General features: G+C 38.8%; 1 protein-coding gene and 1 long non-coding RNA gene across 2 annotated transcripts; one reads left to right on the top strand and one right to left on the bottom strand.

Annotated features, from left to right (window-relative positions):
- The first annotated feature begins 562 nt into the window (after positions 1 to 562).
- LOC127478828 (uncharacterized) lies at positions 563 to 19129 on the top strand. Its single transcript, XR_007907370.1, has 5 exons — positions 563 to 807; positions 2310 to 2453; positions 10032 to 10113; positions 15105 to 15179; positions 19028 to 19129. It is a non-coding gene; the product is annotated as an uncharacterized LOC127478828 (long non-coding RNA).
- MYOZ2 (myozenin 2) lies at positions 9397 to 25369 on the bottom strand. Its single transcript, XM_051805009.1, has 6 exons — positions 25106 to 25369; positions 24449 to 24552; positions 18975 to 19144; positions 17282 to 17411; positions 15454 to 15637; positions 9397 to 9828 (listed from the first exon to the last, which is right to left on the bottom strand). The coding sequence occupies exons 2-6, from the start codon at positions 24522 to 24524 to the stop codon at positions 9597 to 9599; spliced, it is 792 nt and encodes a 263-aa protein (XP_051660969.1). The 5' UTR covers positions 24525 to 24552; positions 25106 to 25369; the 3' UTR covers positions 9397 to 9596.
- Positions 25370 to 26035: the final 666 nt, after the last annotated feature.

Below are 26035 nucleotides of genomic sequence, written 5' to 3'. Positions count from 1 at the left end.
TGTAGCAGTACTGGAACACCTGTTCTCTAATTTCTTTCGTATTTCTTCTTAGTGCTTAGGACATGTTTACAACAACCTTTTCAGCCAGCTGCTATCCTCTTCATGTTCAAATGTTTAATACAAAAATTATGTCTTCTTCAAATCTTCTCAGATCAAAGGGATAAAAGGCTAAATTTTGAGGATTTTTTTTTTAAATAAGTAATGTTGTACTGAGTAGTTGATTTTGTCATTGTTACTCTTATTCTTCTGCATGGATCTTTCTTTCTCCTTATGAGCTGTTGATCTTAGGAAATCAAATTGGTATTCTTAGCAGAAACTGTGTCTGTACTTACTGAGGGATTTTGCAAAAAGTAAATTAGCAAATTACATGTAGGGTCTGAGGCAGAAAATTCCACAAGCTATTGCAGAATTTAAGGTGTGGTTTATTAGTTACATCTCTTTTTTTAAAGTCTTTTCACTGCATTTAATTCAGCACTACACATTATACTGCCTGTTATGGTTCAGTCTGTTTTATTGGCCTATCATAAACAATGTTCTGTGATCAAGTACCATTTAACATTGACTTTAAGATACTTGGGAGACACTGCCATTTAAATTGAAATGCATGTTTCATTCCAGTGGCTGGTCGTGTTTTTTGTGAAGTAATTACTGAGCTCTGAAGAAAATGTTTGAGGCTGTGCTACTCTTCTCAGAAGAAAAGAGGATAAAGAAAATCATTCTTCTAGAAGAAAATGTAATTTGAAAGATAGCAGGGAAACTGGGCCTGTTGTGCATAGGCTGTAGCAGGATAAAGTTCCATTAAGTAAGGTAAGGGTTACTTAAGAGTACGTGATTTTCCATGTTCTCTGAGCCTTTGGGGTATTGTCAGATCATATGTTTAAACTTTTCTGCCCTGAGAGGAGAAAAAAAAATCCCTCAAATTCCAAGATGTTCTTGTAGTTACTTGTCTTTTTCCTTGAGTGAAAAGGACACAGTGCTCTGCATCGTGCTGCAAGAGTTACCCATAATGAGGAAAACACATTGGTAGGAAGGAGAGCCATAAAGGAGTAAAAGAACCAGAGAAAAAGTAAATGGTATTTATTGTTTGTGGCATAAAATAATCATGTGCATTTGCTAGGGAGGCTGTAGGGAAGCCCTAACAACATTTTAGTCCAAGTTCTCTAGGTTGTATGCTCAGCTGTACTGCCATGAAAAGATCCAAAACAAGAGCAGAAGTGAAAAATATGTATTCAGCTTTCAGTAAGCTAAGTGAGGACACATTATTTCATGGGTAACTTTACCTAACTCTATTCCAGTGCTCAAGCCTCCCCTACCATGAGGACCTATACCCACAACCTTTCCTTTTGAACAAACTCTAGCAGTGCTTTCCTCATGTCGACTGTAGCAAGCAGTCACATGAAGCTTAGTCATCTGATTGATCTCATTCCCACATCCTGCATAGAGTCTAAAATTTGTACATGTAAATTGGGGACATAAGGAGGCATGAATGAAAGAAGGAGAAGATTGATCCTGTCTGAAAAAAGAATCACTGGGTTTTTTTTCATCTCGAGAGCTCCAAGTGAAGTTTTAGAAGCAATGAGAGTGTTAAGTGTTGGTTTATTTTAGCTAGGTTATAAAAAAACCTTCCCATGGTTTCTGTTCAAGTTTCTTCTCCCTCCTTCTCCTCTCAGTTAGCTGTAGACACACTTTCATAGAGCAAAACCACCATTTAAAAAGTTTTCTTCCAGCAGGTGCAGGAACAAACACAATATATCTTGCTCTTATTGTACATTAGCCTGACTATACATTTTTTTCACGGTAGTTTTCAAGTGCTAAAATGTTCAATGGGGTGGCAAAAGCAGTCTTATTGAAGCCATCTAGAATTTCACCCTGAGAAAAAGAAACATTGGTTTGCATTCTTCTGCAGACTTTTTGATGATAATGGGCCTGGAACAAGGTCTCTGTGTGCCTGGCTATGTTCATTCTTTAGGAACAAGGAAAAGGGTGGGGGTTGTGTAAGTCTTGCAAATGAATATTTTTCCTCTTGGATAATCCAATTTCCAGTCCAATAATCTACTTCTGTGGAACAACAATGCAACTGAAATCCTTTCCTATTTTAGGCTGTCCTGTTTTTAAAGTTAGTTTCTGGAACAGTAGAAGTATAAGGAAATTCTATGCATGCTGTGTATATATGAGACACTTGTTTGAAATTGTGTCCTCCTCTGGGTACTCTTGAATAAATAAAGTTTTTATGTTGATCTTTGTTTGTATTGCATCAGTCTTGGACAATCCTTTCAAGTTTCCAGGTCTCATTTATTGCTTCCTCTTAGGATGTAAGCCAGTGGATGTCTGCAACAGAAAAAGAAAAGGAAGACAGAGAGGTTTGGATTCACACAGACAACTTCTGTGGCTAAGTTGAGATTTCCAGGTGAAATCCAACCTGAAGTAAAATGAAGACAAAAGAGCAATATTTAGTGAGTATAAAATTAGAAGTAATACAGTGGGTAGCAGTACGTAATATATACTCTGTCTCACAGAAGTCAAAAATAAATACTTCAGATAATAGAATGCAGAAAAAAATAGCAAGAATTTAAAAAACTTATTTTGTCCCACGTGAGAAACTGAACATTATTTGTTTTAAAATACATGAGTTCAGTCCACAGCTCATGCTCCTCAGTCTATAACTAAATAAAATTTAACAGGACTGTGGTATAGAATAGGCTGACAAAAAACCAGGCAATTGCTTTGTTAAGTGTTTTGGTGTTCTCGCTGCTCATAGTCTATGGTGTAATATAAAAATGTTTAACCCCACTTCTGTTCACAGAAGCTGTTTTCATTTGCAAATGAATAAGTTACTTTACAGGTGTAAATCTGATCTGTATGACTGTAGTCGGTACAAAAGTAATCAAAAAACCTGATGGCTCCTCAGAAAAAAAACAGAATGTGGAAGTAAATAGGATAAAACATTTTTTTGTCACAGACAGGTCATGCCAGACTTGCCTGTTTTCTTTCTGTGATACCGTAACTGCTTTTCTAGACAAACAAATTCGTTAAACTGGAGAAAAGGGGAATTTTTAAGGTAAGTGTCAGATAGGTGAAGAAACAGCCCAGAGGAAAAAGTGGCAACGTGTTCTGCTGAATGGCAGGGGGATGTTGTTGGAGCTCTGTCCAGTAATTGATACTGAAACTGGTATTGTTGATGTCTTCATTAGTGATCTTGGCACAAAAACTAGAACTTGGCCGTGAACTTTGTTGACATCACAAAGTTGGGAAACACTCCCTGTAGGGTGACGTCGGACCGGAATAATTGGATGACCTTGAGGAATGGAGAAGTAAAATGGGATATGTTAGAGTAACACCAAGTACAAAGTCATGTGTTAGGGCGTAATAGGAAAGGCTTAGCCAAGCTCAGGGCTTGTCAGATGTAAGATGAGAGAATTTCAAAGAACTGGGTGTATAAGCCAAGCACAGGGGGTCTGTGAGTCACTGATTCGATGCTGCTGTGGAAAATGTGAATTCAGTCCCATGTAAATTCAGTCTTGCAGTTCTTGTACAGATGAAGCAGTACTAATGGCACATGTACTAATGGTACCTGTGGCTGGTGAGACTTTAAAAACTGAGAACAGATCTGGAAATCCACGTGCAGGAAATTGAACTTAGGAGAGTTGTAAAACCAAAAAATTTTAAATCCTTACTAAAAGAGAGGACAAGAGACTAAAAGAACTTGACTTGCTTAGTTTAGACACCTGAAGCATAAAAGACCTTACAGTCCTTGAATATACTAGTTGAAGCAAATGTGACAGGAAAGGAAGCTTGTTTTTATTAAAAAAAAAAAAAGTTATATGAAGAAATGTTTCTAAGCTGGGTATGAAAAAATTTAGAGTGAAAATTAGAGTAAGTTTTTTAAGTGTCGAAGCCTCTAAACATTGCTAAGAGAAAGTGTCATGTGCAAGGCAAACATTATAGAATGGCACTGTCTTTATCTCATGGACCCCTAGAGTTGCAGATCTGCTTTACAGCTTTTCCCAGCAATGCTTCCCATTTCCACACTTTCCCTTCTCTCTGCCTATTTTATAAGCCATATCTGAAAGAATGATAAAGTAACATTGTTAAATATATGGAGACTCTTCACTTTGAACTGTGTGTAGTATCGGTTTCTTTTCAGCACTGATACATTGATGAAATGTGTTTGTATCACTGCACAACCCAGCTAGAAAATAAGCACTTGCCTTTTAGTTCAGTAGTGCTTTCTGTAACTGCTCAACTTGCTCTTTTCCTTCCTATTTGAACAGCGTGTTCTTATTTTTGTCCTTGCCAGCAAATAGTCAAAATGTTCTCATTAAGAACTTGAGGAATGACATAATGCTGGAATTCACTGCCAGAATCGAGCCTTACTTGGCTTCTTGACGTACAGTAGGCCAGCCTAGGAAGAGCCTGTCGTGCCTCAAATGTTTGTTTATAGTCATTTGTAGTTATCTTGCATAGTCATCTTTCAGTAATCTTGAGCGTAATGACTACAGTAACTACTGTTTCAAGGCAGTGTTTGCCTACACTGAGTAACTTGGCTGTGCAGAGAAACTTTCCAAAGCAAAAGGAAGTAGAATGATATGCTCTAGACTGCTGCATGACTGCCAGCCTTCCCACCGGGGGGATTGTTGGCCTCCTGTCACCCAAGATCTCCTCAAGATTCCAAGCTTTTATTTATTTTTTTTTGGGGGATGATGACTGTCCAGATGTCCTTCAGAACTCCAGAGCAATCCAGTGCCGAGTTACACCTTCCACACAAAGCAGCCTGAGGGCATTCCTGTGTTAATGAGTACAGCCAGCTCTGAACTGGCAAAGTTCAGGCTGTTCTTTGTACAAACACCGTGGAATATTTTAATCTCCATTTGCTTTTGAAAGAATAGTTGGCTCACAATACCCAGGCTTATTTTCACTCTTGCAGTGATTTATAAATCCTCCCCCTCTTGCAAGTGTTATTTAATTTTGTCTCACAGTGTCTTTGTGAAGTAGGGAAGTATTGCAAATTCTGGGCCAGGTATTTTGGATGAATAGTCTGTTCTCAGGAAATCCAATTTCCATCTGAAAACAAAAGGTTTGTAAATTATTCTTGGATTTAGTTTCTAGTTTTGGCCAAAAATAACGGTAAAAAAGAAGTTACTTGGACTTTTTGATAGCTAAAGTTGTATCTTTATTTTAAAAAGTCAAATACTAATTTGTTGATACTTTTATCAGATAGAATTTTCCTGCTGTAGAATGAAATCCACTATTTCAATCAAAATGAAAGTAGAATGTTATTCTACTAGTAATGCTTCTTTCATTCATTATAAATTGTAGCCTGGAATATTATGTATGTACTCGTGTAAACCTATTTTTTAACTTTCTTTATTTTTACCATGAGATTTCTTCTTTAAAATTAAAAAAGCAAAAAACAAAACAAAACAACAACAAAATCCAACACAGACAAACAATAAAAAAACCCTTTCTGCAGCCTGCATTAGTATTTCTATTTTATTAGTGGGAAAACTGAGGATCAGCTTTTATATGTTATGTTCTAAACCAGTCTGTGATGGAGCCTGGTACCGAGCTTGTGTCTTTCAGACTCTTTTCTCCCAAGACTCTTCTTGTTTTCTAATCAGTAAAGTGAAACTTTCTCTTATTGCTTTGTATTAAACTCTGTATGAAACACCATAACTTACTGAAAAATCCCTTTGGGATGCTGGGAGCTGGTACATTCCAGTGACAGGGAACATGGTGAGTGTGGCTGCAGGAGGGTGAGGTCCCTGCACAGGATCAGGAGTGTAGCCAAAGGCGGAGCTGAGCTGGGGGTTTGTGTTCCCTGCAGCACCCATACCCTGTGTGGGAGGACTTGTTAACCCTGGCTCTCTCTGGGTCCAGCTTACCTTGGAGTGTTCCCATTCCCATGTGGAAACCGGTTTTCCTCTGACTGCTCCCACAGTGGGTATTTTGGTGTCAGTTAGTAACCATCGGTACTAGCAGCACATGCTAGAATTGACACATGGTTTTTGGAAGACAGACAGAACAGATTTCATAGGGCTGCCAAATCCTTCTGTCATCGATCTTTGACAGTGCCCAGTAGAAGGTATTTATAGAAAGAAATGGTGATCTTCCTCAAGCAACTTCCTGTTTTCCAGATCCAGATCACACAGTGACCATTATCCATACTGGGCATAGTTACCACTATAAATTTGTTTATTCCTGTTTTGAAGTTATTCATGGTTTTTGACCCACAGCATCCTATAGGACCAGGTCCCACAACTAGACCTTCCTTGAAAAATATCTATTCCGTTAATTTTACAATCGGTTCCTTACCATTTTATTAAGAGTCAGCTTGTTCCTGTGTTATTGTTCCCTCCTCATCTTTTCCATACCATTTGTGGAGACCTCTGTCATAACTTCCTTTATTTGTGTTGGGATAGTTTAATTGCTGTGTCCTTGCAGTGATGTTTTATTTTTCTTTTTGTTTTCTGAGTCACCCCTATTCTACTCTTAAACCCTGGTAACTTTTTTTTTTTTTTGGAGAGAAAGGTTAGAGCTCTGTACTAGTTTTTACTTACTCTGAACACTTCACCTGCAGGCTGTTTAAGATAATATATTAATTCCTTGAAAGGATTTTACCCTTTCAGTTGCTTTTTAATTTCCTTTTAATAAGAGTATTTCATGTGCAATTTTTGGTTTTTAAACTGTATCAGTATGCTGACTGCATTTTGTAACTATTTTTGATCATCTATATCCTAACACCCGGTTACATAACAGCTCTGTGGCAAACATCCTATTTATAAATCATTTAGATCACTTTTTATTTGTTTCTGAACAGTTTGTAGCCTCTGGGAATAATGAAGGAGCCAGCACTACGTGACTTGTCAGCCCTGTGGGGATCTTCTGGTGTTTCTGTCTAGACTGCTTATAGTTTATGGACCCCACAATGGGAAATTCTAATCTAACATATATGGGGGTTTATGCTCTAAGGCATTATTAGGGTTGTTTGCACTTCACCCTATATATAGTGCAAAATGAACTATATATGTAGTTAGGCCCAGCTCTATAATCCAACATATCCATTCTGATGCTGAACCCAGAGCAGCTTTGGCAATGGCCTAACTTTGATTACAAATGCGCACTGGAGATGCAATAATACGACCTCTGTCTGCACAGAGGTCAGTGCCTAAACCTTTGTTTGGTTCCACTGGGATCAGAATCCCGTCTCCAGTGTGTTTTTCCTGCTTCTGATAGAGACAATGTGCCTTGCATTAATTTAAACACAGGGATACTTGGAGACAATAGAGTCGTGGTTTATTTCCACAATTGCCAGTTGTATGGATTATGCAGGAGGGAAAGCAGCCAAGACACGCTGACATATTTAAGATTTCTAAGAAGGGAGCACGCAGTTAAAAAAATTTAATCTCCAGTCCAGACAGTCCAGGCCATGAACCCTGACTTTTCACGTCAGAAGAGGTTTAAGGTGCATCTGTTTTAAAAAACCCTTATGTTCATGGAACTTTTTAGAATTGTACATCTCTTATTTCTTTTTGACATACTGTGATCGGGGGGTATTTTATATGGACTGGGAAACAGAAGATCTATTTCCTCAAGTCACCACATTTTTAGTGAAAACACTTAAAGGATTTTTGAGTTCCCCTTATACTGCTGCAATTACCTTAATGTAAATAAAAATGGGGCAAAAACCCCTTTGGGAACAAAGACTTCTAGATATTTTTAACTGTATACTTATTCTCACCATATTTCTGCCTTTTCATCATAGTCTTCAGTGCCTTTCTCTTTTGGAAGCAAATATGAGTGTCTTGTGATAAAATGTGCGTGAAGTTATAAGCACATTTTCTGAACTACTTATCTACTTGTGATTGTTTGTGTTTGTGTAAAGCTGTTGCCTGTGTGTTTTTCCATTCCATCTATCCTTGCAGCTGTATTTGTTATACCTAAAAGAAGCCTTTAGAAGCACCACTGAAAATTTAGAAATATGTATTTGTTGATCTTTCCGGACCTGTAACTAAAGAAACCTTTATCCTCTCACTTCAGAGCCATCTCTTTGTCTACAAAAATTAGTACAAATATTGATCTCTGAAGTTGTCACTGGTTACCCAAAACTAGGCTTTCCTCTAGCTACAGGATACATTTCAAGTGCTATATGAAATTATCTGACAAAAGAATTGCAGGTGCTAAACCCCACTGAAGTGAATAGAGAGTCTCTGAAAATTTCCAGCCTTACCAACAGCCCATCCTTGGTGAAAAAGGAGTTGGTTTTTGGCACAGAGGTTTGTTTATTGCAGTGGGACTTTCCCAATGAGGGAACATCGAGGCTGATGCAGCCAGGGAACATTCCTGGACACTGGCACTTGGATCCCTGCTGCTGAATGCTTAGCACATTGCCCAGCCCTCCTTCTGCCAATTGTGCTCTCCCAAACACTTCCTAAGCATGGGTCAGGAGTTTAGCCACTGGATCCATGGACAAATAGGAAACTGAAGTTTGCATTGCTCCTCACTAGTTTTGTTTTTTATCCCTGAAGAATTCATATTTTTGTCATTGTCCATGTAACTGTACACCAAGCACAGTTAAGGTCCCCAAACTAATCCCTTGCTAGGAAAGCATTCTCAGTCAATGAGGCTGATTTTTTTTTTCCTTTAGTTTCACAGATTTGTTCAGGACCTGTACATTTGTTTGTGCACCTTGTGTGACAAAGTAAATTAAAGAAAATAGATGGCAGAATTTCCTTTGCCAACTACCTCCCTCGAAATCGCATTTGAAAAACACATATACTTTTATTTATAAAACATCACAACTTGCCATTGTATCAAGAGCAAGAAATCCCTCATGCTCTTAAGTCCCAGCATACACTGTGGCTGCAGGGGAAAATGAAATTTCTTTCTAGTAATAAAAGCATTTGTGGTGATACTATTTTGATATGTTTGACAGAACCAGTCATTGATTGCTGGGCTTTTCAGTTCTGATCAACACAAACGTTGAAGACATCCAGGAAATACCTCTGTACTTTTTCATAGCACTGCATGATCCTTGTCCTTGCCACATTTACTGCATTTTCGGTAAACAAATCCAGGTAACACAGGTATCGATGGCCCTCATAAAAGCTGAGTAAGATCACAAAGGAGGAAAATGGCCACAATTTGCTGTCACTGAACTGATAACACAATTCTTAGCTTTGGCCAAAAGCAGAGGTGAGAAATAAGGCTGATTTGTCAGAGCTTATCTTGAGCAGGTGGGACTTGGGGTGCAGTGAGTGCAGAGCTGTGGCATTGCTTGGTCGAGAGTAGTGCCCTGCCACTTTTTTTTTTTTTCTTGGTGCACTTGTTCTTAAGTTACAAGCAAAGATTTTAGGAAGTAAAAGAAGAACATGTAAACACAAATAGAAAACATGGCTGTCATATTTTCCAAATGACTTTATTTATATCGTGTTTACAGCTGAAACTTGGTGCCAGAAAAGAGACACTGCATCAGACATTACTGCTTATACTCCAGCTGCCAGGGAAAAAATTTGTCAGTAGCCTTCAGTAATATTTGGACCAAAAATACATGGATGTGAAGCTTCCAGCATTTTGTAGGATGTAGAATGCAGGCTCTCTCACAGGTCCTCTGTTTCTGGAACGGGGTTGGACTCTGCGGGCTGGATGAACACGACAGGGATGTTCTCGGACGTCCATCCTTTGGGAGTCCTGTTGAAGGACCTTCTGGCAGCGAGAGGGTTTGCAAGGATCATGAATCTGGGGTCGTTTAGCATCAGTAGGTTGTAATCTGGGACCTTGAATTTAACCAGCTTTGATGCTCTCTCAAAACCACCAAAGGGAGTGGCAACTCTGTAGATTTTAGAGAAATAAAAGTAAAATGTGATTTTAAAAATACCTGTTTTGTTTTCCTCCCAGGAGCTGAAAAGAACAGAAGCTATTTTAATGATACAGATTTGGTCCAATTTCTTGTTTAGATTTTCAAGCTTTTGGGAAAAGCATTCTGATTGTTTTTCTGGGAAATTCTCTTTAAGATCTGATTTATTTTCCCTTAGATAAAGCCTTCAGCCTTCTTTAAAATTCAAATGGGTGGAAGAGCCGAGAGAAAAAAGATGTGGCAAGAAAACCTTGTCATTGGTGAGTCACAGTTACTAAACTTATTTTGCTGGTGATAAGTTGATAAGTCTGAAAACGTAGCTCAACACATTCTCTCTAGCAAGTAATTAGTTCAGGAAGTTCTCACCCCATTTTCTTCTCTCCCCAGTTGCTTGTTCTTCCCACTGCACTGTATTTCAGCACCATATTGTTGTACCAGTTAGAATGTATGTGGGCTGTGCTATAAACTTGGGTCACTTATGGGATCTGGGTTAAACAAAGACACTTCAGTACAAAGGAGCGCTTCAAAATCCAAATTATTTCAGCAGTCTGGTTCATCTCATGATGCTGAAACAATTGTAGCAATGTAAGTGAGGAGGCAGTGGAGTGTAATGGGAAGCAGAAAGGGACAGCCAAAGACAACAGGCTCTGGAAAGGAGGGGAATGGGTGAGGACTTGATACACCAGCTTTGTTCCTGAAGGGAATGTTTATGTAACTAAGCCCTAAAACACTGTTTGGCCAGCATTTTTCATGTTATTTAAATGTGAATGTTCCCTCAGGCAATAAGCCTGAAAAACTGAAAGATAAGGAATACTAAACTGGAGCTGACTGTTATGTGCATTTGCAAATCTTTTAAAACAGTATTTCCAAAAACCTCCTATGATTATTCTATATATGCAGGTTTCAGGCTGAAAAAAAAAACAACTTGCGTTTTTCTGTCACTTTTTCCAGCCTCTTTTGTATAAGCAAACATATGTGCTCTGCATTTTGATCAGCTGCATGACTTTGCTGGGATATATTCTGGCCAGTTAAGAGTGTCAGATTTTTAAGCTGCACCTGATTTCTGCAAAGCCAAACATGCAGTGGCATGGGAAAGTGAATTTTTGTTGAAATAGATCTTCGCCAGCCTTAGTGGATTTTGTGTGTGGTGCAAAACAAGAGATCTGCTGGAATATATTTCCAGTGGCTCCAGGTATTATAGCAGAATTCCAGAGAAATTAATACCAAGAGAATCGTTTGAAGATCTGACTGGGACACACGCAAAAATAAGAGATTAGTTCATAAAAATGAATCTGTGACACAAAGGAAATGGCACTGCTCTGTCATTACATGGATAATTCACTGAATTTTGGTATGAGCAGCATTTGTTGAAGGGGCTGGTGTTAACTCCAAAGCATCAATCCTGTGAGATATAAAAAATCATGAAAGTTCTGGGCATGCACACTCACTGAGAGAACTCTGCTTTGGAGTAAGCTCTAAAAATGTTTCTCAAGTCAGGGTAAGACAAGATGTTGCATCAGAGGCAGCCAGTCCAGACATTAAATTCTCTTGAGGTCAAAGGAAATGGTTTGTACAAAGGGCCTGTGGTATCAAGCTTTTCCTGTGAAACTGTCTTCTAGGTCACAATGTCAAATGGATACCGTATGATACTGATTAAAATAATTGCTTGGTAATTGGCACAGAGTGAATGTAGTGATATGCATCTAAATGGATAATAAAGATTGTTTTAATTGCTGCCCTAATTACCATACACATTCTCATTGTTGTGTGATATTTAATTCTCATTGATAGGCATATTAGAGGGATAATCAAAATAAACAAAATAATAATAGCTGTTTAAAATGCAAAACAATTCTGTAGTTGGAAACATCCTCCCTGTAGTACTTTTGGGTTTTAAATACGACGTGTTTCTGTAAGCAACAGAAACAGGAGGGTGTTTTATGGAAATTCAGATATCTTCTGTGGCAAAACACCTGCATGTAGTTCCTGTCCAAGGTCTGGCCTCAGAGAACTGTGCATTCCTGCATTACAGGCAGAGACACATATGACTGACAGAAAGGAGAGTACAGTAATTGGCTAATAGATGTTAATTTTCCTTTACAGCAGCACTAGGTATATTTTTGTGAGCAATAACTTGTCTGACAACATGGTGTTGCAATGACCTCTGTTGTGTGCTCATCAGCTGTACCACTTGAGCTCTGATTCATCGTACAGAAGCCTAGATCTCATGGCTAAAAAATTCCAGGAGTCATTGCTCATAATAAGGGTGGAAATTCTGGTTCAGAGCCATAGGAAATGGCACCAGGAAGTGTACCAGATTGTTTAATATTCACTTTGCATATTCCTAAAAAGTAGGTGCAGGATTTAACAATAGCAGGCACAATCATGTTTATTTTTAGCTGTTGTTTTAGCAGGACTTCTTTTTTTTCTTCTTTGGTCTTTCTTACTGAACATTTTATTTTCTCAACATAAGAGCCTAATCAATTGTAGTTGATTATTTGGGAAAGCTTGGTGAAATGCTTTACTGTATTAGATTGGTGTCTCCAATTACAAAATTACAAAAAAGGTGAGTTTCAGGTTTTAAAATGGGAACATAGAACATTCTGTTTATTGTTAATTCTGTGCAAGAAGGAGACATGGGAGCAAAGAACCTGACCCTGCAAAATGCTCAGGGCCTCCTGGGAGCTTAGTGCAAGAGCTAATGCTGATTTCACAGAGGTTTGTAGGTGCTAAGGAACTGGCTAAGCACCCAGCTTCCACTAATCTCACACCACTTCAAGTTAGCACCCAAAATTCCTGTGAGACTCTCATCCCAGCATTTTTATAATGGAGTTCAGAATCAGTGAATCAAGAAAAACAGAGCCCAGTCCAGATGGACTGGATTCCTGTAGTGTTTTTGAAGGAGTTGTCTTTGGGAATTGAGAAAGCTGAGTGAGAATTTATCTGGTAGGAGAGGCAGAACTAGTCAGACTTGCTTGTCCTATGTGAGTAAGATGTAGTGCTCTGTATGTTACTCATGATCCTACCTCTGACATTTTATCCAGCTCCAAGAAAGCAGATGGAATAAAGGTACTAATTTAACTAATTTTATAAACTCCTCAACAAATGTAGATTCATGCTGCTTTCCCACAGATGTTTACTAGGTGCTTCCACGCTGGGAAGAGACAAGAAATCTTTTCACTAGTAAATACTTCTTCAATCCTAATAGGAATTAATCTCTGTTCTTTTAATCCATGCATGTGTGCATCTGTTCCAACACATCAGACCTCCCTCCCCGCTAAAGTTGCGTTGCTTTTACAGTTTGTTGTGTAACAAGGAAAGCTGAAAGGAACCTGAAGTGGCCTGTAAAGTCCCAGTGCCACTTTAACAGGCACCACTGAACGATCCTGGAGGGATCTGAGCCCCGTTTCCCTTGGGAATCCTGTGCATCACACTTACTGTTAACCACACCCCCTCCTGACTAAGGATGGCTGTGCCAGCGCTTTGCACAACAAACATGATGGCACTTCACTGAGGGATGAGGCAGGATAGAAAGCCTTGAGAGATCCCCTCACTGATAACACAGTGGTGCTATTATATCACACTGTAATTGCTTAATACAGTATCACTGGCTTTCTCTCCAAGACTGCAATTAAAGAAGTCAAGGATGCTGTGACCTAGATGCACAGGATGTCTGAGGATCTGGACAGAGAAGTCCATTTCTCTTGGTTTGCTGGGCATCCAGTGTGCTCTGTTTTGAATCCCATAACCAGACACTCTCCTGTGCATTTTTAGGAGTGTAGACCCTGAATCATGGCTGTAAAATCCTCTCCAAGAGGCAATTATCATGAATTTCAATTTTGCAAATTCTCAGTTTCTTTTTGGATCTACTCCTTCTTGCTGGACAACATATATCTGAACATGTTCTATGTAACGGCTTTTTAGGTCCACCAGGCATCCTTTTATTTTCTTCTGGATGTCAATTTTTTTTCCAGGAGAAGGAGAGTTGTGGTGGATTATGTTTATATGTTTGTGTTCTGTATTTACCAATTTCACAGTTTGAATTTGGATTTATGTGCCAGGTTTTTATGGCAGTTAAAAGGGATAATATTGACCTTTCCCTTGCACATGTGTTCAAGAAATTCAGACGGTGGTGAGCCACAGTTCTGCCACGTCATACATAGAGAAAATCCCCATAGAAAGAAATCCAAACAGTTAGTGTTGTAAAGAGGACAACTAGCAGAACATGGGACCACAGAGACAGCTAAAAATCCACAAAGAAGCCATCAGACACCATTTCAAGACACACATCCCTGTTAATAGGGTCTCTGTGCCCTGTCTGATCCTATCCTTCCCAGTAATGACTAGCATCTCTCTTGTGAGAGGGAGAATTGACTCTGTCTCAGTGTATATGTGTCTTTGGCATTTTTTCCCGGGCTGTTTGTTGTTTCGTTTCAATTTTGTTTCAATTACAATAACTCTAGTCCATAAACTGTGCTGTTACTGTTCCAGTGTTAGCAGCTGGGGCACAGCTCAGTGACTCGTGTTTGCTACTTTGTGTGCTGAGAAGAGTGTGCCACACAGACTTAATTATTAACATGGCAATGTATGGTGCTGTTAGGAAACCACAATTAGTGCAGTGTCTGCAGTGCCAGTTTTGATGGTGAATTGTGTAATGTTTTAGTCCTTGCACTCATGGTTGAGACTCACATCAACATCAGGAACACAAGTGATGTTTGTGGGGCTTTTCTCTGAGTTTGTATTGCCATGAACCATTTTCCTTTTCAATAGATTGCTGTCTGGAGTTTTGAGGAAGGGTTTTGGTTTGGCTCAGCTGTCTGGGACTCAGCAGGGGTTGTTTAGAGAAAATTTGTCCATAACCTCAATAAATACAAATAGTGTCAACGGAATGAAAGAAACTAAACTACATAAATAAGATTTTTTTTTAAAACTTTAAAATCCCAGTGTTGTCCATATATCTAGGAGTCCTACCGAAAGGCTTAATATACTAGTTGCTAGTAAGTAAAGCAGTGTTTTATCTGGTAATTTGTCACTGAAGGTTATCAAAGACACAAGAAGTATTCAGTGCAATAAAATGTGTAATCTGCAAACTATTTGGTGTGAGGGATTGGTTGCAGGTTAAAGTTCATTGTACTATCATTGCCTTAAAAAAGCTACATGAGTTGTATTATAAAAGAATAATAAAAAAAGAGTGGTTTACATTATACAGCTTAGAAACAAAGTTTTGACTGCGAGTTTGTTTCTCTGATAGTGCTTATGGTCCTGTACCTACTGAAGTCAACAACAGAAATACTGAAAGGAGTTTGAAGCCCATATTTTCCATCTGGTAAGTACACGATTCTGATACTTTCTTTCAGTATTTTTAACAATTTATCATATATTCCTAGTTCTACAACCTGACTTTGGGCCCACACCTTAGAGATAGACTAGTTTCCTCCTTGATGGTCTTGTTTATCACTTGTAATCTGTGTGTGTGTTCATGTTCATGAGCATACACTTGCCAACACAGGTGGGAGGTGTTTTTTTACAGCTGGTGGAAACATTTTATTTCATAGTGATTTTTCTCTGCTCTGTAAAATCCAATGTGCATTCAGAATTACCTGTTAAAGCTCCTGTAGTCAGGCAGTTCTGGCTTTGCTTCCGGTGTAAAAAGTTTAGGATATAAAGCTTCCAGCAGCTCTGGATCATCTCTAATGGCTTCTATCCAGGGAGACTGATAATACTTGGGCACAGCAGTAGTGTTGAACTTTTCAGGAGGAATTTCTTTCAGTGGTCCAGAATATCCTGCAGTGGGATCAAGGCAAAACCATTATAATGATACTTGGTGTTTTCTGCTTCCTTACCACCATCCTGTGTAACCAGGAACTAACACACCATCGTTTCTCAGGTAAAAATGAACAGCTGGGTCAAGTCACTTGGCCAAAGCTACACAGAAACAGGAGGATGGCAGGGGAAATTTGTAGCCTTTTAGATAACTGCTCCAAAATATGAGGCTACTTTTATTTGAGTTTTATATAAATTTGTTTCTGTTGTAAGCATTTGTTTGAAAGCAGATTGTAGCTGCAGTCCTCGAGCTGAATTAGCAAAAAGATTTTAAAACCAGCCTTTTGATTAAAACTAAGATAATTCTACAGTCTTTGGGTGACAGTCATTATTAGTGGAGTTTTCCCCTTTGATTTAAAATGTCCTGCCTACTTGGTTCTCTGGTCCTTTTCATCATCTGAAACAGTGAACAATCAGTCGTTCCCTCTGCATAATCATCTGAGGATCAGGCTTGTACCAGAATTTTACTAAATAAAAAACTTCCATATTCAGTGTGATTTCTTCTAAAGCCAAGTACAATAGGGCAGGAGTAAGTTGTGGGGGAAGACAAACCTAATGTACAGTTTGAAGAAATAAAACCAATTATGTGAGGTACAATATTTATTTGAAATACAAGGGAGATCTATTCTACCCTTTTACCCTCCCACTACATCTAAGTCTTTAAAGTACCTTTATTTCCTTCTATAAACTTAAAAACCCCTTGTGGTTTAATAACTTCTCCTTTTGACAGACTTTTTTTGCCTAAAGAAAGGCCTGAAGATTTGTATCATGTCTGAGCAATGGAAATGATCTCTGTTTGCATTGTATTTGCCCAGTGGATGCACAGAGCCTCAGCACTCACTGACACAGCAGCACTGACCCAGTTTGCATGGACTGGAAAAGGTCTGCACAAAACATGCATTGAGTAATTCTGAACAAAGAATGAATTTGTAAAAACCACGAGCTGCTCATGGATAATTCATAAACAGGAAGAAGGGCTATATCACTGAATAAATTAATTAAAACAAATTAGCCTTCTCTACTCTTTAAAGAATACAAAATAAGGCCTTCTTGTAGCTCACTGCTTTAAATAAAGCCAACAGTATCCCCACAGTTAAGGATTTAAAAAAGAACAGTTTATGCAGCCAGAGGCAAATCCCTTTTAAAGTTACTTCTCTCCAAAGGGTTCTAACAAAACTTAGTGACTTCAGATTTACGTTGATGGATAATTAAACTACAATGACTAACTTTCAGACTGTTGAGCAGTGTGTTGTGTATTAGAAACAAAGGTTTGGCAAAGAAAACTCAGTATATTAATGTGGTTTTAAATCTGAGGATCTCTTTCTCAGTGTTTATAGGACCAATAAATACAGGAGCAGTCTCTCTTGATATTAAGGTATGTTTTCAGTTTAGGGAGAAGTAGTACAGAGGATATGTCAGATCTTTTACAAATGAGCAGAAGCAACTAAGACTACCACTTTAGCTTTCTGTGAGAGATTCTGATTAGTTACAGTTATAACTCAAAGTTATCCCCTTCTATTAACAAATTCTGTTTTATCCAAAGGTCCTTTCTCTGCTCTGAAATGAGAACTAAACCTGTCTGATGCCTGTAAAGTGCCACGTTACCTGGGGCAATGTTGTCAGGGTGTGGTGGGCTGCGGGGGTCGGGGGTGTTGGGAGGTGTCATTGGGGCGTGCTGGGGAATTCCTTCCACACCGAGGCCGTCCATTCTCACGCTCGGGATGGGCTCCCCACGCTGCACTCAGAGGGAAAGAAATGTCACTTACAGGCAGAACGACCCGAGATTCCCTGCTGAGGTTGGAATGATACTCCAGTGCACAGCCCAGATCTGATTCCCAGGGTGTACTGTCCTAAGGCAAACTGAGCTAGGTCAACAGGATTCCTAAATTACAACCGTCCATCTGAGCTGTCCAGCATTTTCCTATATTTGGGATATTTAAATATTGATAAGCAGTCTGTGAAGAGTGTTCATCCCACGTGATGCTTACACCAGTCACCACAGAATCTCCCGTGCATATGGGCTGGGTGATTCACAGTTCTGGTCACTTTGACAGGGAGGCCCATAAAATGTGTCCCCTGTGGCTTTTAATTTGACATTAAAATGTTCTGTGCCACTCTTTCTGCCCTAAAGGTTCCAGAAATCTGGTAAGTTTGAGCCCTTTGAGTTTCAAAGCACCGATTCTTCAAAGCGTCTCTTCCCGTATCAGTTGAAAACTCACTGCATTTGTTGAACTGCTTTTGTTTGGGATTGTCTTTTCCTTTATTTGTAATAGAAATAACAATTTCAGTGCAGGTCACTTTCTGGAGGCTCATGATATGCTGTTATTTTCCACCCTCCTATCGGGTTATCGGTTCTAAGGAAACATCCGAAAGCTTAATCATTGTTGCTTAAATATAGAATTAGAGTCTCATAAGAAGTCAGTATCTTATTTTAGCTATGACACATAGGCTAAAAGCAATTTAAATACAGGCTGGTTTAGAGTAAGAGTTTCTTGAAGTAGGAAAGCAAACAAATAATACGTGTTTAAACTTGAAACAACAGCGAAAAAAAGATCAAGGCAGAATGTTTTCCAGTCATCCTGAAGGACATTAGAAAGATTAACTTTGGCAGGCAGAATTGTAACGATGGTGAAGACACCACCAGTGGTGGCTAAATAGACACTTAAGGGAAAGGAATAGGAGCCAGAGGCATCATTTTTTCATGTATTGGAATGTCATACTCAGAGTACACCACGTGTACTCTGTGTTTTTGTGGGACAAAGTGGACTAGAGGGAAACGAATCTGTCAGACTGCAGCAAAATCATGGAAGTGCACAGAGAATTCTGACAAGATTGGTGATGCACTCAGAATTTATCTGTGTAGCTTCTAATACTCAAAAGAGGCAGAAATTGGGGGGACAGTATTCAGATGGGCTTCTAAATAGTAGTGTTTAAGAATAGCCTTGGGTGTTTAATTGAGTTATTCAGATTTTTTTTTATATGAGATTTCTCTTGTGCAGATTTATTTTAAAAAGGCAGATTTGTCAAAGCTCAAACTTCATCCCACTTTATCCTTGTGTAATTTAACTTCTGTTGAGTGATCAGAGAAATATCTTGAAATATCTGTACCATATAAAAAGAAATGTAAATTTATTTTTTTTTTTTAGTAATCTGTAAGATCTCAATAAAATACAAATAACCTTATTCTAGTGCAGGGGTTTGCTTCTATTCCTGAAACTACAAATAGATCATGCACAATGTTTGTATCACGGGCACCAAGGGCTGTTGTCTCATTAATAAGTCAGTACAAAATACTCACATTTCTTGGCTTGTTTGCTACGTAATGGTAATTTTCATATGTGTATTTATCAGATCTCCGCTGGCGTCTCTTGAAGAGTCTGGCCCCTCTGTTGCTGAGTGTTGAGAGTTCCTCTACCATGATATCTCTGGGCGTGCTGACCTTTTTCCCAAGGTTTAAGGTGGGTGAGGCTGCAACAGAATGGGTAAATACAAACCTCTGTTTGCCTTAAATTCCTGATATTCCATCCCTTGCACCTGAAATCCAGCAACATGTTAGTGCATACTTAGCTAACACATAGCACAGCTTCATGGGGAGTTAGTGACGTTAATCCTTCTTCCAGAATTGTGGAGGAGAGTATGGAACATCACAAACCTCAGGTTCCAAATTTCCTTCAGTTGAATGGCACTCAGCTGTTCCCAAGGGCAGATCTGTAGTGTCCCACACACCACATGAACAGCAGACTGGTAAAAACTGCCTTCTGCTGAAATGGGGAGCAAAGTCCCATCTGACCCCAGGGTTCCCACATCAAACCTGCAGTTAAACTTTCTGTGTCCTGCATTGGGATAGATGAGAGAGAACCCCTTTTAAACACACCTACCAGTTTCTTATTGCTTATAAAACATTGTATTTTCAATTATTCTTTTATATTCTGCTCGCTCTTGTAGTCCAGGGCGTGTTTTGTCCTTTTAAGAAAAGTTTGCATTAGAAAGTCTCTATTAAAGAGCACTTTTAAGTTGTTTTTAAGCCAACTTTCAAAATAAAGCTCAAGGTGTGTAAAATGAGAGCCCTAACAAAGAATTACAATAAGCTTCTAGCAATTGATTAATTTAAAATATTTTAATTCTCTCTAAGAGGAAACTGAATTGCTGGACAATATTGCTTGATTCACTACTTGGGAAAAATTCCTTCTTTGTCTTCAGTTACATGCTGGGGAATTTGAAAATGAAAATGCATAAGCAGGGGAAGGGCTGATGAGTTGGGACTGTAAACAGAGAATGCTGAATGTCAGAATTCCTACTAGTCATTGTCCTGGTAGCATTCTGGAAACTGGGATGGTGGGGGCACTGAGCAAAGTTATTGCTTAGTGACTGAACTCTCACTGAGTGTCCTCAACCTTAAAATACTTAAACTTTAAAATACAGTGACTTAAAGACTGACGGAAGTATTTTCTGTGTATTTATTTCTGCTCAGAATGTTGTAAAATTTAACAAATAGAACAATAATTGGATCACTTAGTAAAAACAGAATTTCTAAGAAAATAATTCCCATTGCCTCTTACTTTAATACCTATAATTTTATTAGTTGAAATTGTTCTCAGTTCATTACCTTCAGGAAGAGAAGTAGGAAAGATGCAGTGTGCTTTGAGGATTATTTCAGTGGTCTAATATGTTTCTTTGATCCACTTATTCAAGGTCACATTCTGTTATTTCTTTAATAATAAGACATTCTGTCCTTCACACATTCTTATGGTCTATAGGGTTTAAAATTCTGAAATTTGACATGTATTTTAATGCATTAAAATGAAATGAAAACAAATGATATGTAAGGAACTATATCTTGCTTTCAGAGTAAACACACAGGAAGCCCAGTTTAAAATTAAAATTACAAAATAATTAGCTGCAAAAGGTACCTAATGCCAAAGTTAATCTTGCATAATGAAGGGTTTCATTTTGAGTAAATGGCATGCTCAACCTGGCATGTGTCTCCTAGTGACTTTATATTGGAAAAACAATGGGATGTGCTGACATTTAGGAAGATTCAATTGAGACAGGTATACTAAATATTTAGCCAAAGCTGTACAGACAGGAGTTTTCCATGGAGTAAATCAAACAAGCTAGTGGGCCCTGCAGTGCATCACTGTGGATCCACTTCTGCTCATACCGGTTTCAACTGAATGTTTGCAATGGATTTAACTGGAACAAGAGCAAGTTAACTGGATTGGGAGCTGGACCCTGCACTTCTGCTTTAAAAATAGTGTGTGCAAAGAATCCTGACAACCTCCTGTTATTTAAGGGGCAGCTACAAAACAGAGAGTTCTTCACGTGGAAGAAAATGACTCAGCTTGCCCAGTGCAGCCCTATCAGAGACAGATAGTGGTGGGGGTTTGGCTCTGAGGGGGAGATAACCACACTGGTTACTGGCTCGTGGCCTGCAATTTAGACCTCAAGTCATATTTTGATTTTAGCATTTCTCAAGATGGACTGTTGGATGGTTTTATATGAGTAAGGAGTAAGCAATTTGCCCCCCAGCTAGCACCATTCCTCATTTTTGCAGAGAATGGGTGGTATGTACACCCCCAGAGCCTGGGGTGCCAAGGTGATTGCAGATCTCTGTCCCAGCCACTCAGGATTCTGCTGGGACACGCTGGGCATTATCTATTCTGGTCCTTGCTGTTCCCTTACATACATGCTGTTCTTGTTAATGTTAACTGAGGGCTCCAAGCTACTTTGTAAGCCACAGTTGTGTACCATTGTGTATCCAGGCAGCATCCCAAAATTGTAAGTGTGAAGTTCATTTGAATTCCTTGCCAACTAAAATCTAATCATCTGTCGACTTTTATGATGTGTCTAGGGATTGTTTCAGTGTCAGTGCAGAAAGGGTGATGAAGAATGAGAAAAGGAGGACATTTAGAGGATGATAGAAAGAGTACGTCATAAATGGATGTTGTAAAATAATATTAACAGTTTAGTTAATAGCTTAATCCAAATCTTAACCTTTTAGCTTCAGTTCTTTAATTTGTTCCTGTCTAGTCCATCCTGTGCTGTGCTTAAAATCATAGCAGACTATATTTAAATATTATTTGTGTAGTTCCTCCTGTATTCACTACCTAATACTCCTTTAATCCTTCTGTTTACAGTCTTCTAAATACTTTAATCTTGACCATAAATTTTAATAATGAATATTAGTGTGTTTGTCATAGTGTCAGAAATAAAACTTTTTAACTGTATCAGGAAAGATTCATGTAGCTACTGAAGAATGCTTTGAAGCAGTAGCCTAGAACTGGACATGAAGTTCAAGGGATGAACTCCAAGGCCTTCCTTAAACATATGGATTTACATGCATGTTTACCTCTACCAAGTAGCCTTGGAAATGTTATGATTAGTCCAAGTCTGCCAATGAAAAACCAAGGGTTTGGGCAGGTGGCTGTATCCATACACTGAGTTAGTGCTGCAGTCTCTCTTTGAGACCATAAGAAGGTTTACAGTTGGTGTCTATTCCTACTCTGTGACTTGCCAAACTTCTCTAAAACACAAAGTCATGTCCCACAGTCCAGCAGATGTGCACTTCCAGTCATCACCAGTCTTTACCATCTCAACACTGGTAAAAACTTGGCTGATTTTGCAGTTTATCAACAGCTGTTTCTGCTACAAATATCTTTTAAAGAGGAAGTGGAAATTCACTGTTTACCTCGAAGCATTGTATTAAAAAGGGGCTGAAATACAAATGCAGTAAGTAAGTTTACTGTGTGTCATTCCAAGGCTTGCATTACAGAATCTTCTGTTGGTGTTTACCTGTGTTAACAGTGAAGAGTTTCATGGGGCTGTGAGCCTGGCTGAAACTGTACATTTGATTTTTACACAATTCCCAGGTGCAGGACTGTCATTAAGTATAACGAGGCAAAGCCCAGAAAGACAGCAGTTCACCTTCCAGATCTCAGGTTAAGCCTGTTGAATTAACAATTCAGGTCAAAAGAAAATGTCAAAAATTAGCAGAGCTGAATTTAGCCACTTAAAAGCCAGATATCTCCTTGATTTTTCCAAGACTTGTTCAGTTTTGCTCCTGAAGACCTAGCTTATACTTTGTGTGACCACAGCTTTGGTTATTCTTCTGTTTCCTAACTGGCTTCACTGAGCCTGTACAGTTATAAATTTCAGACTCCTATTGCACCCATTTAATGGAATTTTACTTTTTTTTTTTTTTTTTTAAATTTAAATATCCCAGGCATCCAAAGGAGATGCAGAAATAGAATGTACACTAAAAGGGTTAGTATTGCCTTCAGTGGCCACGTATCACAGCATATCTTGCAGGATTAGCTGTCGTAACTATGTGTATGAATCTTGACAGCAAATCTGATAATACATAAATAATAAAAGGAAAGATTATGTGAGGCAAATGCTAAGCATCAGCACAGATTATCCAATAACACCAATGATGTCAAGGGCGGTATGGTGCATTTATTAGTATTGCTATGAATAGTAGCAACATTTACCATGTGAAATGCCTGGTTCCAAACAAACATATGAAAGACTTTTTTTTTTTTTTCTTTTGCCCTGAAGAGCTTACAGGCTATTTCAGGCATATACAGTGCTTGGGTTTACAATTCCAGCAAAAATGGAGTTGTAATGAAATCTGGAAGGGCAGACTGGCTTTCAGACTTGAGTGCGTGTTCAGTGGAGAATGGAAATAGGAAAGAGGTATTTGCTTAAGAAACTGCAGAAAAAAACCCTCTGCAAATATCAGAAGCAGTAGGACCAGGCACTGAAACTTGTAGCTTGTTTTTCTAAAATCCTTATGTCTCTTATCCTACTTTTCCTGCAATTACAATGGTCATCGAGTGAGTGCAGAAACCATCCACAAATCCTTTGGAGCAAAAGCCCACCAGAAAGATTTTTGAAACTAATGTTCAGTGTTTCATCCTATGCAAGTGGTATAACTTTCATAAATTCTTAATATTAATGGAGCTTCCTGTTTTTCTAGTGAGTCTTGTGGGGTGCTTATCACTTTTGGAAAATTGATCTTTTGTGTAGATGGTAAAAAAGGCTTCACAAGGAGACTTGGAAGGATCTCCAGAAGCATCCAGCACATACCTAATGAAAGCCAAGCAGATCTGTATTCCCAACGCAGTTAATTGCTTCTTAAGGCGTCACACTAGAAGCAGAACTTTAAGAACCTCTTTTAGAAAATCAAGCAACCTTTTCATAAAAGTGTCTGCATTTTCCTCAGTGAAACAGCAGAGAAATAAAATTTCTTTCCTATAAGATTAATTGGTGGCAGCGCATTAGAGAGACTTGCCAAGTGCTAGTAAAATGTGTTAGTTACAAAGACAAAGTCTGAGAGGAAGGAACAGAGATGTAAACAGTTGTTTCAAAATTTTTTTATCAGTCATATAAAAAAAAGCAGAATGAAACAGAGCAAAAAAAAAAGAGTGTACAGATCAGTATGTTTCTTAGATGATAGCCTTTTAAAATGGAATGAAGTCATGTTATTAACCCCAAATAATGTTCTGAAAGGGTATCCTAGCAGAATGTACATCAGCTGTTAGATTACTTCATTCCTCCACAGCAGTTGTTCATCTGAAAATAGCTTTCAAATGAAAAGAGGCAACTACAAAAGGATTAGTTACCATAGGCAGCATGATACTCCCACAAGATTATTTATGGCAAAACACCCAGAGACAAAGCTGTAAGAGAGTTAAACTCTATGATTAAAAAACTGTATTAGGGAGGGCTAGAGGACAGTGCATATGCAGGAAGCTGGGGTCAGTGCTATACCATTGCTGTGTATTTCATCCATAATGGCTGATGCTTGTTCTTTCCTCTCTTTGATCAGGGCAGAATCTGATAACATTGTGATTTGCTGATACGATTTTTCCTTGCTGGAAAACAAACAACACATTTTTACATTGTTGAGCCAGCGCGCGCGATCGGGCCCGTTTCATTTCCAACAGCCTGTCTAGAACGGCTGAGCGGGGAACTCGGGTATTTCTGACTGAGAAATACTGCCCTGCAAAGTGCACTGGCAGCTCTTGCTTGCAGACAGATGCTAGGACATGTTTTGATGGACAGAAGGATCAGAGGAATGGACTTGGAGTTGGCGGCGTAAATTCTCCAGCAAAAATCAGTGTCAGTGGTCTAGGCCTTCTCACATCTACATATTATGCTAAAAGATGTAAGCTCATAACTAGTTTTAATTTACATCTAGGTTTATTATTTTAGAAATGCTACATTTTGAGATTTCTTAATCTGATAAGAATTTGAGGAACTAAAGAAGTTACTCTGGCATCTTTAAAAAAGGTGCATTTCTGACTAAATAAAGAAAAAACCCAAACACCTTTTAAATTGCAGAGTCTAGAGGTTACATAAATGTCTTTTATATGACAGTTTGCAGGACAGACAATGTCAAAATATTTCAGGAAACAGTACACTTACCCTACTGTTTGGTTGTGCAGATAAAAAGCGGCCTCAAGGCTTTAGCTGAAGCTTCAGGAGTTAGTTATGCATGGGGATGACCTGCCTGGTCCTGGGTGGTTTGTACCCTTGTGCTTGGATCTGCATGGTACCTAGTACTGAGACAAACTGGGGGCTGATCCTCTTCAAAGGGGTTGGCATCCAGCTGACATCAACTAGTTATATTTAGAATCAAACACTCCAGCCACTCATATCTTCCTGGCAAAAGAAGAGAACAGAAAAGATTCAACTGCACCCACAACAAAGAGAGTTTATATCCCTTTGAGAGCTTATTGGTAGATTTGGTGGAATGCTCCCCTCGTTCTTGTACAGATCATTCTCCTCATCTCCTCATCACCTCTGAGAATAAAAACCTCTGTGTTACAAGCAGGAAAGAGACATTTAAAAGTAAGGCTTTAAATATATGGATGGACAAGACTATATCAGATGAGAATGGCATGGGCTAATCCTTTAGTGAAAGATGAAACCGTGCTTCAGTAGGAGCTGATGGCTAAAGTCAGTGGCAGATGGCTGATCTACAGAGTCTGTTCTGGAAAAGAAATGAGATTTTTTCAGTGTTATATGTGCTAGGGAGTAATTGCTCAACAAGCACAGGCCTTGCAAACTGTTACCCAAAATCCCTTCATTTTCTTTGTAAAACGGGGACAGGAACCTGCAGTAATTTGAAGCTTTCCAGGATAGTGTTGTATCAGTTTATCAAGGAAATGTGTGATATGTAGAGCACAGATATTTCATGACAGTGACCGGTTTTGGACAGAATAAAACAGTAGCAGAAGGAAACATTCTCCCCCCTTACCTTCCTGTGTGAATGCAGCAAGATGAATTATAGGCAGTAAAAGCCAGGTGAAGTTTTTGTATTTCCAACTTGGATTTGAGTTTGTTCTAGAAAGT

The sequence above is a fragment of the Manacus candei genome, unplaced genomic scaffold (genome assembly GCF_025592945.1).
Source record: "Manacus candei isolate 608988 ecotype Guabito, Panama unplaced genomic scaffold, ASM2559294v1 h1tg000062l, whole genome shotgun sequence".
Lineage (NCBI taxonomy): Eukaryota > Metazoa > Chordata > Aves > Passeriformes > Pipridae > Manacus > Manacus candei.
The sequence above is the reverse complement of the archived record's forward strand: the minus strand, read 5'-3'. Positions and strand labels throughout refer to the sequence as shown.

Bases quoted from the DNA above. Each gene is read 5' to 3' on its own strand.
- MYOZ2 (XM_051805009.1), bottom strand. From the start codon at position 24,524: ATGTTATCAGATTCTGCCCTGATCAAAGAGAGGAAAGAACAAGCATCA. The intron at 17,412-18,974 runs GTGAGTATTTTG...CTCTGAGTGCAG, and splicing joins TAGCAAACAAGCCAAGAAAT to CGTGGGGAGCCCATCCCGAG. The intron at 9,829-15,453 runs GTAATTCTGAAT...TAAAATCTACAG, and splicing joins GACTACAGGAGCTTTAACAG to AGTTGCCACTCCCTTTGGTG.